The sequence below is a fragment of the Camelus ferus genome, chromosome 33 (assembly GCF_009834535.1).
Source record: "Camelus ferus isolate YT-003-E chromosome 33, BCGSAC_Cfer_1.0, whole genome shotgun sequence".
In the NCBI taxonomy this organism is placed as follows: Eukaryota; Metazoa; Chordata; class Mammalia; order Artiodactyla; family Camelidae; genus Camelus; species Camelus ferus.
Window position 1 is genome coordinate 12901047 of NC_045728.1, and position 17923 is coordinate 12918969.

Sequence of the window (17923 nt, forward strand, 5' to 3'; positions counted from 1 at the left end):
ATATACTTTTAATCATGAAGCAAGAACAAATTGATGCCTGCTATAAAATCACTTTTGGTATATTGACTTTGTTGTATTTTCTCTGAAAGTTAGAATAAATTAAAAATTAAGGGTAATTTGTCTTAATGACACTTAGTATTCCTTTCAGGATGGTGATATAGAATGATGTTTGCCAAATGGTGCAAAAATTGTGGGGTTGCAGAGTTGAAGTCACTCTGGAAAAATATAGCAAACAATTTGAATCCACCTGAAGGTGTATGAAGGGAAGTCCGGAGCATATCTGTCAAGTCCCGGCTCTGCCGTGACTGTGTTAATTTGTTTCTTCTTTTATAAGTGGGGCTAATCACAGTGTCTTAATACAGGGTTCTTGTGAAGATGAAATGAAATAAAGTTGGTAAGCGCAGTGCCTTATATATAAAAAGTCTTTTAACTTAATAAATTCTCTTCAATTTGTTATTATTATCACTGGCCAGTTTTATTTTCAAGACAACTGTAGTGAAAGAGAAACAGACAATTTTGTAAGTTACAGAAAATTTTGTAGTTTTAAAAAGCATTTCCACAAATGCAATCTTTGATTAGAGTTTCAGTAAATATTTATTTATTCATACATTCAATAGCTGTTTATTCAGCTCCTGTTAGGTGTAATAATCATCTTTGGCCTCACAGGTTTGATACTGGGAACAGCAGTAAGAAAGATGTGGACTTTCCGTGGAGTTAGATGATAAACAAGCAAATAAACGAGGTGATTTCACAAAGAAGTCCTTCGTGTGAAGAAAATTCGTGTGTGTAATAGAGCGTGGCCAGAGGCCTGCTTTAGGTTAACAAGGTGGCCAGGGAAGGTCTTTCTGAGAAAGTGACATTTAAGCTCTTTCCCGGATGACAGGGAACCAGCCTCATGAGGGTTCGAGGAGCAGCCGTCCCAACTAAAGGAAATGGCAAGAGTACATGCTGTTGGTGCGAGTGTGTTCAGCACGTGCACAGACTAGAAAAAGGCTGGAGCTCAGGGAGCCGAGGGGGCATGGCAGCGGATGCGGTCAGAGGACTTTGGACTTTATTCTGTGGGTTATGGGAAGAGACTGGAAAGTTGTAATCAAGGTGGTGATATACTCAGATTCATATTTTGAGAAAGATTCCCTTTGCTTCTTTATAGAGAATAGGTGGTAATGGACCAAGAATGGAAACAGACCAGTTGGGAGACTTTTATTACAGTCAAGTCAAGCCCAAGTCAAGATGATAGTGGCTTGAATGAAGATGTTGAATTAATGGTTCAGGAGCTGGGGTCCTGCCCGCAGCTCATGTGCAGGACAGCATGTGGTTCAGAGAACCAACCAAAGAGTCAGACTGTCTGGTTTGAAGTCTGACCTACTATGTGGCCTTGGACAAAGTTCTTGACTCCTCTGTGCCTAATTTTACCGTCTCCAAATGAGAAAGAGGATAGTGCCTTCCTCCTAGGATTGCTGTGAGGATTAAAATGAGATCAGAATAATTGTAAAGTGCTCAGAACAGTGTTACTAGTGCTGTTTGTATTGTCATCATCACCACCTTCAGTGCAAGTACTACTCCTGCATCATCCTCACTACCCCCAATTTACAGATGAGAAAACTTAGACATAGAAGGTGGTTTTGAAATCGGAATATAGGTGTCTTGATTTTGAATCCATTATTTAATTCTTTTTCCTTCCAGTTTTATTTAGGTGTAGTTGACATACAGCACTGTGCACTTTTTTGAGGGTGGAGGTGGAATTACGTTTTTTAAAAATTTTATTTATTTTTAATGGAGGTGCTGGGGATTGAACCCAGGACCTTGGGCTTGCTAGGCATATGCTCTACCATGAGCTATACCCTCCTCCCCGAATCCATTATTTTCTCTGTAATGTATTATGTAGCATGAGCTCAGAGTTGCATCTCTTGCTCTGAATCTCTTTAGCTCAGAGCCCAGATATTTGCACCTGCTGATGTGTAAACAACATGGACAAAATGGTAAGTAAGGCTGGCGGAGTCCCAGTGTGCTGCAGGGAGGCATCCAGCGCCTGTGCCTTTCTCCCCCACACCTTGGACCATCAGAAAGTTTAATTCCCTGTGTTTTGGAGAGAGACCGTTTGGACACCTAAGCCGAAAGCGTTAGTAGGCACATAGTAATGAACAGAGGGGAAGGAACTGACCATTTTGAGGACCTTGTAAGTTATGAAATCTCTCCAGAGGACATTCAACTCTTCACTAATGGCATTAAATGGGCCCATACATAATATAAACACATGAAACCCATGGGTTATCCCCAGACTTTTTCTCATCTGACTTTTAGTGACCAGGCTACCAGACTTGAATTCCCCTCTCCTCCCCGCCTGTCTGCCTTTGCTCAGTCCCTTCTGGAGTAAGCCACGACATAGGTAAGGGTCAAGAAGCAAGAGAAACCAACTAGAAGCAAGGAGCTTGAAAATCTCCCTGTTCCCCCGGCCTCTGGTTCCTCAGCCACCCTGGTGCTCTTTGTTGCAGAGTGTGAGCACTTGATCCGCCACATGCTGGTGTTAGACCCGAATAAGCGCCTCTCCATGGAGCAGATCTGCAAGCACAAGTGGATGAAGCTGGGGGACACCGACCCCAACTTCGACAGGGTGAGCTGGGCACCGCTTGCCTCTGGGAACCCCTCCTAGGGCTACTGCCGTCTCTTTTGCCTGAGACTGCAATCAGACCAGAACCTGAAAAGGTGGGCCTGGATACAAATGACTGTGCAATACTAAAGCAGCAGGTGAAGCTGGCAAGAAGGAATCTTAAACCAGCTGAGTTGTTGGAGAATAGTGGTACCAGTTCCCTTCCGCTTGTCCCCAAATCATTGCCCCTCCCTGGCTCTTGGGACAGTACAGGCTCCTCTGGTGAGGCTGTTTCCCTCCTCTTGTCCTCAGGTGCTCAGTCCAGTGCCTCCTATAACATACCTTTATTTAAACCATTATACCCATTCCAGGCACCACGAGTTGCTCAGGAAAATAGAGATCTTATCTTCTCATAGCTGAGTACCCAGCACTTCCTTGCTTAGGATTTGTCTAAGGCCAAAAATATCCCAAGCTTGGGGGCATGGAACAGCTTGTTCATTGTGTATGATATGCCATCTTGACATGGTTGATTGGGGGATTGATAGCTTGCCTTTTTATATGTTACAGTTAATAGCCGAATGCCAGCAGCTGAAGGAAGAAAGACAGATGGACCCCCTAAATGAGGATGTCCTCTTGGCCATGGAGGACATGGGACTGGACAAAGAGCGGACACTACAGGTATCTCCAAAGGAGTTGGAGAACAAGGTGGGGTGTAGACATACTCCCTGTGTCCTGCCTCTTCCATTTTTTCTCCTTCCTGGGAACGTGGACCTTTTTGTTTTCTCCCCATTCTCCTTCCTCTGCCCCTCTCTGGGCCTTGTAAAGAAGGCGCTTTGATCTTCTAATACTACTGTTAAAAGAGTTTTGATCATTGACATGCCATTTCACCAGGGTTTTTCACTCTTTCCCCTTTTTTCCTGGTAGTCATTACGATCAGATGCCTACGATCACTATAGTGCAATCTACAGCCTGCTGTGTGATCGGCATAAGAGACATAAAACCCTGCGTGTTGGAGTGCCTCCTAGCATGCCCCGAGCCATGGCCTTTCAAGCACCAGTCAACATCCAGGTGGGCAGTGACTCTAGTGACCGGATTCAGGATAAGTAACATGGAGGAGGGGGTGGCTAGCCATTGCTCACTAAGCCTTAAGTCAAGAGAGTTCCTGTTCTTCCTTACCTCCATCCCTTCCCGGCTGTCGTCTCTTCCTTTGTCAGAGATCAGGCAAAGAACTGAGCCTTTCTTTGACAGAGAGGATAGAAGGATATTCCATTACTCAGGATGGATAACGATAGTTGCATTAAAAAAAAAAAAAAAGAAACAGCAAATCATTCAGAGAGACTGTCGTCTCTAAAGAATGCTTCCTTGTTGTAGCTTCTAAGGGCAGAGGAACCAAAGACTCAGAGGTAGAAACACAGACTTTAGCAATCGAGAATACTTTGAAAGACTATCATTATTTCCCTCTGGTGCTGAAGGCATGTGTGTGCATGTGTGCATTGCTTTCCAGGCGGAGCAGGCTGGTACCACTATGAACATCAGCGTTCCCCAGGTGCAGCTCATCAACCCAGAGAACCAAATTGTGGAGGCAAGTAGCAGCCTCAGCCTCCGAGAGTCTGCTGTCAGCCGAGGCTACTTTCTTCCCCATAGCCGTGCTTCCTTTCCTTACCTGTCATTTCTCCTTTGCGTGTGTTTCTCCACCTCAGCCGGATGGGACAGTGAACTTGGACAGCGACGAGGGTGAAGAGCCGTCCCCTGAGGCGCTGGTCCGCTATTTGTCGATGAGGAGGCACACAGTGGGCGTGGCGGACCCACGGTGAGTGTCGGGCCAGCGGCCCTGATTAACACCCCGGCCGGGAGGTCCCACCAGAGCTTGTGTTCCTACCAGGCCACATTATTCCTACTTCATTGTATCTGCCAAATGAGATCTAATCCAGGGGCCAAGATATGTTTTTAGCCCAGTTCAGGGTCCCTGGTAGATCAGACTTGATTTGACTAGAGAATCACAGACCTGTCCCGAGTGGATGGTGGGCTGATAGCCACCATCACGCCAGTTAATCACAGTACTTTGGTGAAAAGCGTATCTTTTCCCACAAAGATTGAGGTCTTCTGATCTAAGCCAAATGAAAGTTAAGTACCCCTTAAAATTCATCTGAATTTGACAGCTTTTAGAGATATTTGTCATATATTCTAATACAAGACTCGTCTAAGGAGTGAGGACAAATAATAGATGATTTATATATGTTAAACATGAAATTAAGTCAACAAAAATCCAAAACCCATCAAATAAGTACTAGTTTCCCAAAATGGTTCCCCAGAGCTGTCGCTCAGTACGTCCCCTGCTGCCCTTGCTCTGGGGCGATGGACAGAAGGCGTCCCCGGGGTTTGCTCCGCACTTGAAGAGCCCCTCCCTCTTTTCTGGCTGTCTCTTTTACTGAGTAGGGAGGAAGAGGTTGTGGCAAGAGTTCTCTTGAGAGTTCAACTAGGGACAAAGCTAGGCTTCTTTCTTCTCTAAATGAGTTCCGAGAAAGCCTGCCCAGCCCGCGGATGAGCTTGCTGCGCGTTTCTAGTTCTCAGCCAGGCAGCAGGGGAGACTCTGGCTCCAGAGGCTGTCAGCTGCCAAGGGGTGGAGTCCCGTGTCGCTCTGTTAGTGGAAAGATGTCTTATTTTAAAGTGCGCCGTAAAACCCCACCGGCGGGGCACCACAGCCCGGCACATCACTGCTTATCTGTCCCATCGGCGCTGTCAAGAGTGACTGCGTTCTTTCCCTGATGAATCAGCTGCTACTTCGGGCAGCCATTGTTTTAGTGGATGGCCTGTGTCCTCCAGAAGCTTGCTGTTCACCTCCAGGCTTTGAAAACCTCAACTGGACTGGGGCCAGCATTTCCTCTTGGCTCAGAGCTGTTGGTTTTACATGAGTGGTCAGTGAAGAATGGTGATCCCCAGTACTGGAAGCGAAATGGCGGAGAACCAGATTCCACACGCTAGGCTGCTGCTGGCTTGGGATCTCAGAGAGAAATTCAGATTTGGGAGGAAAGTGAAAAAATAAAATAAATGGCGCTGACCTTGGCAGTTTCATCAGTTTGGGGATAGAAGTTGTGAGTGAGCACATTAACCAGACTTTTGTGTCATCTGTTTCCCATCAGCACGGAAGTTATGGAAGATCTGCAGAAGCTCCTGCCTGGCTTTCCTGGAGTCAGCCCGCAGGCTCCATTCCTGCAGGTGGCCCCTAACATGACCTTCATGCATAACCTGTTGCCCATGCAAAATCTGCAGCCAACTGGGCAGCTGGAGTACAAGGTACCGGGATGTGGGGGAGGGCTTGCCCTAGAGAAGCACACCTGAGCTTCCTTTGAGAGACTCTGAGGGACCGTGCCTGGGGTTTAAGGGTGTCCGTCTAGAGAAGGGTGATTTTGCTTGTAAAGCAGCTTGAGTGAGAGGCTGGATTTCTCTAGTCTTCACCACCGTCATGGGACCCCTTCATTCCTGTGGATTAGTTCTCTCCTCCTGTCCCCCTCACCTCAGCAGTCTGTCCTTCACTGTCCCCCTGACAGGAGCAGTCCCTGTTACAGCCGCCCACCCTGCAGCTGCTCAATGGAATGGGCCCCCTCGGCCGGAGGGCATCAGACGGAGGGGCCAACATCCAGCTACATGCCCAGCAGCTGCTGAAGCGCCCACGGGGACCGTCCCCTCTTGTCACCATGACACCAGTGAGTTGCAGCACAAAGCCCAGCTTGCTTTTCTCAGAGGCTTTTGATAAAGAGGTTGTGGGCCCCGGGTCAGGAGCCCAGGGTTTCAAACCTAAATTTCCGAATTTCTTCTTTCCCTCAACTTATGATGTTAAACGTGTTCCTCTTTTTTTCAGGCTAGTAGTATTTTCCAGACTTAAATTTTGGTTAACTTCTTTACTTAACCAAATAATTTCTACACTGCAACCCGCTCCTGGAGAGTGTCAGCCTCAGGGGCCCTTCTGGGCGCCGGCTGCTGTCCCGCCGGCCCTGAGGCTGGGAGCCGCAGCCTGGCTCACAGCCTTCTCACAGATGACCTTCCCTGCCAGGGGGCAGCGGAATCTAACCGTTTTCTCTGGCATTAATTGCTTTTTAGGCAGATTTCCAAAATTACCTTCTCACCAGCCCTTTCTGCTGTAATTAACACTGCTTCCACTTCTGGTGCGGCCGGGACCGGGGTCACTTGGTTGTTTAGCTTCCACAGGCTCTAACCTGGAAGCTGGTCTCTCTCAGTCCCATTTTTTTTGTTTGTTTTGTTTTTTTAATATGGTGGTTACATTCAGAGATTCTTTTCCTCTCCTGAGTTCTGTTTATTTCTGATTATTTTCCTGTTGTAAGTAAATTCATTCCTTCCTTCCTTCACTGATTTATTCATTCATTCAGCCGCATACTGCCTTAAGGTTGGGTGCCCATCACAGCGCAGCCCTGACCAGGTGTGCTGGGGCAGTGCTTCTCAACGTCTCTCTAGTTGAGAACCCTTTTTCCCTCTTCAGTCCATCCATCATGGGTTAATACCTTTGTAAAATATAATGTAAGTGAATTATTAGAGAAATGCAAATTTTAAAACATATGAACTACAAGGCTAAATTTTACTTGATTTAACAGAAAAAAGTTACTCCATTAAGTTGCTATAAAAGTTTATAAATCTTACCCTCTATTTGTTTACTCACCTTATCTTGGATTGGTAACAGAACAGTTTGTGGACTGGCACAGGTCCACGGGCCACACTTTCAGTAACACTGCTGTCGGGGAAAGGAAAGAATTTCTAGTCACGGTTCCTGGCCTCACTGAGCTTACGCTATGGGAAGACGAAGCCCACATATGTGAAGTATTGGAACAAAAGACCACATGTGATTAAGCCGAAGCCAGGGATTGTAGGTGGCAGAGGAACTCAGCCGAGGGCAAGCTTCATGGGACGTGAAGGGACTCACTCTGTCCACTGTAAATGTTTTTGCCAAGGTCACTAACAGGCATTTGTTGACAAATCCAGTGGCCATTTTTAATCTTTATCTTTTTGGACTTCTCAACTATGTTAGTCACTGCGACCATTTTCTCCTTGAAATATTATCTCCTTTGCCCACATTCTCCTTCTTTTCCTCCTGCCTCTCCTTCTCAGGTTCCCTTTCTGCTTGTTCCTTGAAGTGGGTCAAACCCAGAGTTTTATCTGCGCCCTGTTTCCATCTCACTTTACAGACCCTCCCTGGGTGGCCTTTTCCCCTTCCCTAATTGCAGTTAGGGTGACTCTCCGGCCCAGGATGCTCTTCTGAGTTCTACACGGCTGTACCTGAGACTGCCTACTGCCCAGATTTAGTTGGTTATTCAACGCACACTCACCATTGTCACTCAGCATGTCCCCAGATGAACTTACCCAGACTCCGTGAAACCTGTGTCTCCCCCAGATGGCAGTGAAAGGCACTGTCACTCTCCTGGTTGGACAAACCAGGAATGTGAGCTTCAGCTTTCAGTCTTCCCTCTCCCTTGTTCCCCGTATCCAGTCAGTTATCCAGTGCCTGCGAAGTAAGCATCTTACTTCCGTCCATCTCCACTGCCCTTTCCCTAACTCACTGTCCCCCTTTGCCTAGATTAACACAGTGCCTCCTGGCTGGCTTCCTTATTTCAGTCCTGTCTCCTCACCCCCGTCACCAGCCCTCTTCACACTGCAACTAAAGCCCGCCAGCCTTCTAAAATATAACTCTTGTAACAGCGTGTCCCGGCTTAAAATCTTCAGTGATTCACCGCTGCCTGTTCTCAAAATAAACTTCTTAATATGGGTATTCAAGGCCATTTATAACTGGCCACAGTGTTCCTCTCCTGCCTCATCTGTAGCCACTTCCTGCCTAACCCTGTTCGCTCCAGCCTTGTAGAATTGTGGTCAGGGATCTGGAAAGCTTAGGAGCATTCAGACAGTGGAATTATTCCAAAAGTTTGTTTTGCTTTGTAATTATCGTCCATTAAAAAAAATGCTTTTTTGTAATAATTGAAGTACGATCTTTGCACTAGTGCTTGAGGCTTGGTGATTATGTGAGCCGCCAGGCTGTCAGTAGCTCGCAAGGATGCAGAGCATCCCAGTCCATGTGCAGAGGGGAGGAGTCCCAGCAGTGGATGCACGGTGGTGGGCCACGTTTCCCTTAACGCGTTTTGGTGGATAATAGCTATTGTAAAGCATTGAATTGCAATTACACAGCTATATGTTACTGTACTAAAATGTACTTTTTAAAAACCAGTATGCTTCTCTGGAGTTAAAGACATCTAAAGCCTGGAAATAACATTAATATGAAACAACAGGTCAGTTCCTAGACATTCCGGGTACACAAGCCGCTGCTGTATTTTCAGGTCCTCCAGCACCTGCAGGCCTTCTCTCTCCTCTCAGCCTAGAAACCTCAGATGCTTGCAACCCCTTTCGCTCTTTGCCCGGCAGCTCGTCCTCTTCCTTCAGGTCTCAGGTTAGGGGCCATGTCCTCTGGGATGCCTTCCTCAATTCCCAAGCTGCCTTTAGACGCCAGGGGCGTGCGATTGTGTAACTGTGTTTGCCTACCTCTGTCCTCCACGGGGCTGTAAGAGGAGGGCAGGAACTCTTATCTGTGAATCCACATGTTATCCTGGAGCCTAAGTGGGCATTCAGCTCTTTGGTGGATGAATAAATGAATGAATGAAGATGAATCAGAGGAAGCAATTCAAAGTAAAACCAACTGAGCAAGGTAAACATGGGGAAATAGAAAGGTACATGAGAGTTCTCTCTAACCCAGGGATCCTCGAAAAGTTCTGCAAATAAAACAGTTAACAGGAAGGCCTGCCCCGAGCCCCGTTTCTCGAATAAGAGCTGCTACAGAAGGAGCGCCGCCTTGAGCTTTTCCTTCCTGTCTCTCTTCAGGCAGTGCCCGCAGTTACCCCTGTGGACGAGGAGAGCTCGGATGGGGAGCCAGATCAGGAAGCCGTGCAGAGGTAATGTGACATCTGGCAGTGCTTGCAGAACGCCCTTGGGCAGGCTCCCCCTGCAACCAGCGAAAGGTCACCTCTGCCCAAGGAGGTGGTACAGTGCAGCTTCAACATTTGTGTGGTCTCTTTGCTCAAGCCAGATGGCATGTTCCTCCCCACATGGAAGTAACAGAAGACTACCCAGAAAATTTCATTTCTGTAAGCACCATTGGAAGTCCCCTAAGTGACAGCAATAACCATAAGAACTTTTTCTCTCCTCCCTCCTTCCTTCCTTGCCCCCTGCCTTCATATTGCAACTCTGATAGTGTTCACAAGGCACAAAGCCTGCTCCTACCTGCCAAGAACTGTTACTCAAAAGGAATTGGAGATTTGGGATGACAGTGATCCTAGCTAGTCTGGCCATGGACCTCTGGCATGGACTCTTCCTTTCCAGGAGAATGAATACCTCTTGTACTGTTTGCTGTGTGCTTCTTCCCAGGGACAGATGCAAATAACCATTGTTTGCAGAACCTTGTTGAGAGATGCCTAATTCACAGGAAACGGCAGTGACCACTAGGCATGCTGTACTGTTCCCATTAGCCGTGGTCCTCTGCTCCATGCATGCCCCCTGGTAGGAGATGACTTTCTTATTTTCCGGGGAAGGGGAGTTTGACCAGAATCCAGCATGTATTTCCCCAGAAATACAGGTATTCTTCAACATTATGTGTTTTTTTTCCCTTGAGGGAAGTTGAAATAAAATGGTTTTCATGGGCTCTTGGGGAAACTTCGGGTGTTTTTATCAAATGGATATTAAACCACTAATGGCTTACTCTTTGGCAAGTTTACATAACACTAGTTACTTGAGAGTCTGTCAACTGTTTTTAGCTGAAATGGGCAAAGTAGTCAAGAAAGAAATGAGACCACTTTTTAAGAACCTGATGGTTGCTGGCCAGGGTTCTGTCCCTACCCCTAGTAGCTGTGAGAGCCGCTGTTCAAAAGGAACAGCATGTGGAAAGAACAGGGGCAAACCGGGGTGTTGGCAGGTGGGCCAGCTCCTTCTGTAGCTTAGTGGATAGAAGAAAAATCGTGTGAACTTTTTTTCTTCTTGATGCTATTTCTATAGTTTGCCGATAACAGGGTATATAAAGTTGCACATGGGCCCTGCTGGTGTCATGATGGGAAATTAGGAGATTTACTGCCCTCCTACCTGAATTAGACAGCAGTATTCATCTTACCTTCTTTGTCTTGCACTTTACTTCCTCTAGCTCCACCTTCTTTCTTCTTTAGACCAATATTTAAAAGGTAAAATGCCCGTCAGTTTTGATGTAGTGAAAAGGAGTAATGCTTCTTTTATTCATGCCGGAGAAAAGCAGCAGTGGTGGAGGAAGTTGTCAATCAGACAGAGGGGGACCAAGATCTTATTAACGGTATTGACTAAGGGGTGGATCTCAAAGATCTTCAGAATGAAACTCATCAGCTTGTCAGCTCTTCAGCTTTTGAAACTTCTGTTTTCTTGCCTTGCCTTTTTTCCCCCTAAAAAACATTCTAAACATTTCATGTGGTTTCATTTCTTCATTCTTTAGAGAGTGTTGGTTCACGGGGACAACATCAGTTTTTCTTCTCTGATGGCGGAGTTGCAGTCATGGGGTGTGAGGGGAGGGGTGGTTTGGAACCTGCTTAGCCCCAAATGGAAGGATCTTGTAGTGAGATCAGCCTCAAACCCTGGGGGCCAGTGGCATCAGGAGACATATGTGAAGCCCTTCTGAATATATCTCTTGGCTCATCTCTGGGAACAATCCTTAGGCTCATTTCCTCTGACTTGTATTTTGGAAAGTTGGAGGGAAAAGAGGAATAAAATTAACAAGTAGGAAATAAATTCTTCTAGTGAATGGAATGAAGTAAGGAAAATCCATCTTCTTTGTGAGCTACAGCTGCCTTCTCTCTTCTCTTAATGGCTGCTCTTAGGTCCAAAAACTCAGCCACTTCAGTGGAAAGCCAACTTTTGTTGGCTTTTCAGACGTGTTTCGCTTTCGTCCAGTCAGGGATCTGTCTGCCCTTGAGCCCTTTTTGAGCTCTGGCACTGTCTCATCCTGAGTGCTTTGGATTAACTTCTAATGCTTCTTGCTGAGGAATGTTCCTGTCTGTCTTTTTTACTATGAAATCTGCTCCTGCTTGTTGCAGGTACTTGGCAAATAGGTCCAAAAGACATACACTGGCCATGACCAACCCTACAGCTGAGATCCCACCGGACCTACAGCGGCAGCTAGGACAGCAGCCTTTCCGTTCGCGGGTCTGGCCCCCTCACCTGGTACCTGATCAGCATCGGTGAGTAGCCACGTGAGCTGCGTGAGCTCCTTGAGGCTCATTGGACAGGCACCCTTCTGGCTGGTCTTACAGAGCTGGTGACCAGCATCGAGGCTGTAAATAGCATCCTGAACTTACATCTTCTCAGCTCCTTGACTAAGCAGTGCCCAGGGCAGCAGGAGAGTCTTCTTCCCCATTACTTTGTAGACGCGTTTGCTGTCTGCAGTTGATTCTCGTGATTCTAGATGTTGACTCGTAGATGAAATTGAACTTGAAACCTGCAAGCAGGTGAAGCTCTCAGAAGGCTAACTGAAAATAGGGGAATATGTAGCCACATCAATAGGCTTGACTTTCAATAACCCATCACCATCAAAAGAATGGGCATTTCTTATCACGTGACCACTGAACAACGAGCTTGGATATGGAGGAAGCTACATCCCTTTGTGAGTGGTAGAGCCGAGACAGTGCATCCTCTTGAATGTTGTCCTTGAGAAGTCATTCTTGCAATATTCTGATGGCAAAATCTTTCAGTAGGTCTCTGATATATTTATAATTCATTCTCTTGAAGAAAGAAAAATAATTTTAACCTTCCTGGCTGAGAAAACTTCACAAAATTGAATTCAAGTAAGCCTGGAAACAGAGGGGAATGCCACTTTGCTAGATTAAGAAGATGATTGTCTTCTGTGAATACCTTGATGACTAAAAATTTTAGCCGTGTCCATTCCGAAGCTGTCCCCAAGCTCGTGGGCCACACTTTCATTGCTAGAGCTTATTTTATTTCAATCTTTCAGGGAGGACAATGAAAAGCAGTCTTACTTGGGAAGGTTGGAAAGCAGATTCTGAGGAAGGGAAGTTTATAAATGTGTTGTTATTCAGTCTTGCAGCTGGCTCACACTGGCAAGCTTGACACAGTGTTTTTATTGTGGCTAGTTACCCATGGGTCATTAGGAGTAATCAGCAGAGACAGGTGACCTCTGAGCAGGCTGAGGCATCATTAGTGCCACGTTGGAACCCTGAAAGAAGGAAGATAAGCTTTTATAAATGACCATGAATAACATAGTAAGAATGGTCTGTTAGGAATGACAGAAATAACATTTCTCAAATAAAACTCTGATGGCACAAAAAGACAGTATTTTTCTTAGGAAAATCTCTTAAGACCTACGTCATTAAGGTACTACATCAAGAGTACCTTGAGTGATTATTAGAGAGGTACACTTTCCATCCCATACATTTTCTATGATTTCTCAATATCACTGAGCTCTATGCTATTATGTAATAGGACCTCTGTTACTTTGTTTCTCCTTGTTTCAGTCTTCCCCTCCTTTAGAGCCCCCACACTTGATTTTTCAGCCTTTGTTAGGATCCATTGCTAGTTTAAGCCCTTTGGGTGCCCTTGTTTAAGTCACGTGCTCCTCGGGACACATTCTTCGGCAGGGGAACGTGAGGATCAGCACGTCTCCACAGTCTGCCTTTGTCACAGACCTGATACCCTGTTTGCACTTGTTACTAAAGGAAGACGACGTTGGCCCACAGCTCCATTTGTGTGGTTTCCAGCCTGCCTACAGTCATTGTCAAGGCCTTGCCTGCTGGAAATCTGTCTGCTGTCTGTTTTCACGTGAACACTCTAGGTAGAGTGTTTCAGGGGTTTCCTGTGGTCAAGCCAGTTTGGATTGGAATGAATGCTTTATGAGTGGCAGACTGCGCAAGGTGGGGCATTTATGCAAACTCAGCATGTCTTGATGGGGTTGCTGTGAAAATATGGCAACACAAGAGAATGAAGTTAGTCTTCAGGGGAAAAGAGAAACTTTCCAAGGCCATAAAACACTGAAAATGGGTGGCCTGGATAGATCATTGAACTCCTTTCATTTGCTAGAGGAAATGACTCAAGAACAGCATTTGTATCAGTCCTTCTCGGTTATGACAGATGAATCCAACATGGAGACTGAAGAGGGGTCTGATCAACCTTTTCAATCCTGGAAGTGTGTAATTTGAGTTTTCTTTTTTAAATTTTAAGTGTTAAAAATAACAACAAAAAAACACAAGCTGGATTTTACTCAGGTGGGAAACCAAGTCCCTGTTTGAAAAGTGTAGTGGGACTATCAGCCTAATATGAGGCTGTCCTGAATTTGATGCGATTCTAACAAAAATAAAACATGATTGATGCTGTCAGTGCTTCCAAAATGAGCAACTGCATCAGAACTGTTCCTTTGGAGTTACCGTACTGGGCTGCCCTGGCTGTCGGTCTGTCCACAAGCTGAGCTTCTGGAAAAGTCACGGAATACCTGGACCTGGGGATATGGCTCTGATGGGAGAGGATGGGTTCTGTGCAGACAGACTATATTAACTCCTTGAAGAACACAGCTTTCTGAATGAATCAGAAAATATTGAAAGCTTTAAGAATCAAATTTTAGGAGAAAATGGGTATAGCTTGCTTTAGCTCCAAAAAATAGAAATTATAAGTATTGAGGAGGTGCTCTTGAGAGCAGCTCTCATGATCACTGTTTCTGGAGCGTGTCTGCCAAAATCATTTGTCTTTTGTGTTACTGAAACAGATACGTGTTTGTGCTCATTTCATTCACTCGCTGCCGTGTCAAGCTTCAGTTAGAGTCTGAATTGGAAGTCGTCATTAGAAAAGAGAGGGTAAAGGGCTATCACCTGCTACCAGAGCTTTTTTGACTCCTCTGCACAGTCATCAGACCTTCCCTGTCCCTCCCTGTCTGCACTGCACTTGAACTTGCTTGTTAACCTGCTTCCTTAGCCCTGGTTCCGCTTCAATTCAGAATGAGTAGCTGGCAAGGTAGTACATCATTTCACCCATAGCTCAGTGTGACGTCATCTCTGCCCTGGACATGAAACCCTGATCCTTTCCATCAGCTGCTGGAATGCTGCCTTGGCAGTCTTCTATCTGCTTCCCTCCACCCATGAACATCTCTTTCTGATGAGGTCACGAGCGCAGGCGTTAGCTTCTACCCCTGCTGCTTATCAGCAGCTTGTTCTTTCTTCCTGTGAGATACTGGCCGTGTTCTGGCGGAGCAGTGGGGCCATTCTGAAGGTAATCCACATGCTTCCTCCTTCATTAGCAGGTGGGGAGGGTGCTGCTGCTCTGAGAAAACTTTCGCAGCAGGTAACCTTGTTTGCATTGACCAGGTACGTGCAGGGTCTTGAGGCCCACGTTCCGTTCCGTAAGACTGCGCTGCCTGCATCTGGGGACCAGACGTCCCCATTTCCCCCACTGTAACCCTCTGCTTTCCAGCACAAAACCTGTGAATTTCAGACCTGACCTTTGACCACAGAGTTGACTGTAGCTTCCCTCTGGTCGGTCATATGGAGGTTACTGCTCAGGGAAAACTTCAGGTCAGATGGTGAATTTTAGGTTTCTAAAGGCATGAGATAGAGACCTGATTCTAGAAGCAAGAGTTCTTATACGGCTGGGCTGCGGGATACTGAGAAGCTCTTCTCTCTAACCCAGTCTATTTGTAAGCACTGGATATATTTGATCCCAGGACCTCACTGGGCTTGGAAATTAAGCCAACTCGAGGTAAGTGGCAATGGAGGATGGTCGCCTGGAGCCCTCTAAAGGGAAGCAGGCAGGGAAAGGCCTGGCCTCTGGAGATGGCATGGATAGGGTGTAATGTGCAGGGCTGCACTTGCCGCCAGCCATCTTTGTGTTCACCTGCGACAGCATCCCTAGGTGATTTGGTCAAAACCCCCGAGTCCTAGCCCCTAACTTTTTCTTCCCATGTATTCAGCTCTACCTACAAGGACTCCAACACCCTGCACCTCCCTACGGAGCGTTTCTCCCCTGTGCGCCGGTTCTCAGATGGGGCTGCAAGCATCCAGGCCTTCAAAGCTCACCTGGAAAAAATGGGCAACAACAGCAGCATCAAACAGTTGCAGCAGGTAATGGAAGAGGCGGCAGGTGTCCCTGGAGGAAGCATGGGTGACCGCGACCAGTGTAGCAGGAGGACCGGGGGCTAAACTTCCACCCGCTCCGTGTCAGCAGCACTGCAGTTGTAGAGGCTCAGAACCACATAGCATCCTGACACTTCTTGTTGTGTTCAGCTTTCCCAGGATCAATCTTACTTACCCTCTGAAGGCACTAAATTTCCCTCCTGTCTCTGCAGTTCATTAGAGAGGAATTTCTGGGCTTGGGTTTCAGTGGGAAGCACCAGGGAATGTCCTTCGAAGCAACCCTGGCATTCCTGTCGTGATTTATGGGCACTGGGTCTTGTTGGAGCCTGCTCTGCATTCTTACCACCTGGCAGACTCTCCAGTTGGTACGGAATGCTGCTCCCAGAGGAAGGAGGAGTATGTCCAGGCTTCTATAAAGGGCCAGTTTCCTTTCTGCCTTCCCGATGACCAGGCGTCGAGTGGCATGTGCTTGGTACACAGATTTCACACTGGACACTTTTGCTGATACACAGGCCACCTTGGCATTTGCCCTCCATTCAGCCAGAACCGAGTGTGAATGTATCTAGTACACAAACCCCTACGTAAGTGGCTTAGTTGCTCATCCAGGACACTGTTCTTGTCTGTGGCTCTTCCTGCCCGTGAGACCTTGGGGCAGATCTGCATCTGCTGACGTCGCTGCATGGGGTGGGCCTGGCTGCATCCCATCTGTATCAACTGCTTTCCCTTCAGGAGTGTGAGCAGCTGCAGAAGATGTACGGGGGGCAGATTGATGAAAGAACCCTGGAGAAGACCCAGCAGCAGCATATGTTGTACCAGCAGGAGCAGCACCATCAGATTCTCCAGCAGCAGATTCAAGTAGGCCTTCCCTCTTTGCTTTCTCCAGCTTGCTTGGAGTTTGCTTTCGGCTGACTTGCCTGTGAATTCTGGAGAAGATCACACAGGGCAAAGTGCAGTTGAGTGAGATTTTATGGTTGACGTGTTTGAGTAGAGGTAATCAAACCTTGCCATGGACGGCAGAAGCGTGAACCTCAGTCGCAGACAGTTCTTTCTGTGTCTTCCCTTCCTGAGAACAGCCCTGGATAACCTCCAAGCTCACGGTCATTCTTCTCTCCGTTCCCCCATGTTTTAGGATTCTATCTGCCCTCCTCAGCCGTCTCCACCTCTTCAGGCTGCATGTGAAAATCAGCCAGCCCTCCTCACCCACCAGCTCCAGAGGTAATGAATCAGACTGTTTCATGCCTAAGCCGGTGGCCTCACTCATGTGGGAGATACTGACTGACTTGAGCATTCATCTGGGAAGAACCTATCTGAAAAGCAGGGAAACCAGTTTAAATTTCAGCAGCCTCCCAAAACCCTGCCTTCCTGTCCATCTTCACTTTCTTAGCCTCGTGAACAAAGTAGTCTCACATCTAATACAGGAGGCCAGACACTGGGCCACAGTGATCTCTGCCTCTTTGGGACGTCTGGTAAAACAAGACATGGATACTTTTTTTTTTTTTTTTAAGTAAATTGTGGTGGGTGGTTTGGGTATGTTTTTCTAGCCTAGAGGCAAAAACTGCTGTCACCTCGGGAAGTTTATTTACTTACCTGGTTCTGTTGTTTTTGAAGGTTAAGGATTCAGCCTTCAAGCCCACCCCCCAACCACCCCAACAACCATCTCTTCAGACAGCCCAGTAACAGCCCTCCCCCGATGAACAGCTCCCTGATGCAGCCTCACGGTGAGTGCAGTGGGGCCGAGCCATGGGGACACAGGCTCCGTCCTGGGGGCCTCCGGCTGTTGATGGGGTGGGAGGAGTGGGGGTAACACGGTACTTGAGGCTGGGCTCCAGGGCCGGGCTGCCTCGGTTTGACTCCTGCTCCTACCAACTCCTCAGCTGTGAAACCACAGGTCAGTCACTTAACTTCTGGGTACCTCAGCTTCCTCAAACGTAAAATAGGGATAATAATGGCATTTAATGAATAAATTTGTATGTGAAGCACTTGAAATAGTCTCTGCAACAAGACAGCTCTCAGTAAAGGTTGACGATTATTAATATTTTTCAGAAACCCCCCCCCCCAACTCTACCAAATAAAAAGCGACTGCCAGACCCTTCCCTCTTGTCTCGCCTGGGTTTGGTGTCCGTGGTGCCCGTGGCTCCTCTCCCATGGGGGTTTAGATGGAGGTGAAGATGAGTGTGCCCGGATCCGTATGGGCCTTCAGAGA

General features: G+C 47.0%; 1 protein-coding gene and 1 long non-coding RNA gene across 5 annotated transcripts in view; one reads left to right on the top strand and one right to left on the bottom strand.

The window, feature by feature from the left end:
* SIK3 (SIK family kinase 3) overlaps positions 1-17923 on the top strand; it is a 212255-nt gene that overhangs the window by 178426 nt on the left and 15906 nt on the right. For 2 of the 4 annotated variants that reach the window (XM_032472294.1, XM_032472296.1), the window contains exons 7-19: positions 2493-2611; positions 3155-3265; positions 3512-3655; positions 4092-4169; positions 4288-4397; positions 5728-5881; positions 6136-6291; positions 9461-9531; positions 11686-11829; positions 15558-15708; positions 16450-16575; positions 16850-16935; positions 17329-17438. In XM_032472294.1, the coding sequence (XP_032328185.1) occupies positions 2493-2611; positions 3155-3265; positions 3512-3655; positions 4092-4169; positions 4288-4397; positions 5728-5881; positions 6136-6291; positions 9461-9531; positions 11686-11829; positions 15558-15708; positions 16450-16575; positions 16850-16935; positions 17329-17438 (1560 nt within the window). The remainder of the gene's footprint in view (positions 1-2492; positions 2612-3154; positions 3266-3511; positions 3656-4091; positions 4170-4287; positions 4398-5727; positions 5882-6135; positions 6292-9460; positions 9532-11685; positions 11830-15557; positions 15709-16449; positions 16576-16849; positions 16936-17328; positions 17439-17923) is intronic. The other 2 variants (XM_032472297.1, XM_032472295.1) reach the window with 1 other exon arrangement.
* Positions 6616-8323, bottom strand: LOC116661084. Its single transcript, XR_004316833.1, has 3 exons — positions 7958-8323; positions 7260-7331; positions 6616-7104 (listed from the first exon to the last, which is right to left on the bottom strand). It is a non-coding gene; the product is annotated as an uncharacterized LOC116661084 (long non-coding RNA).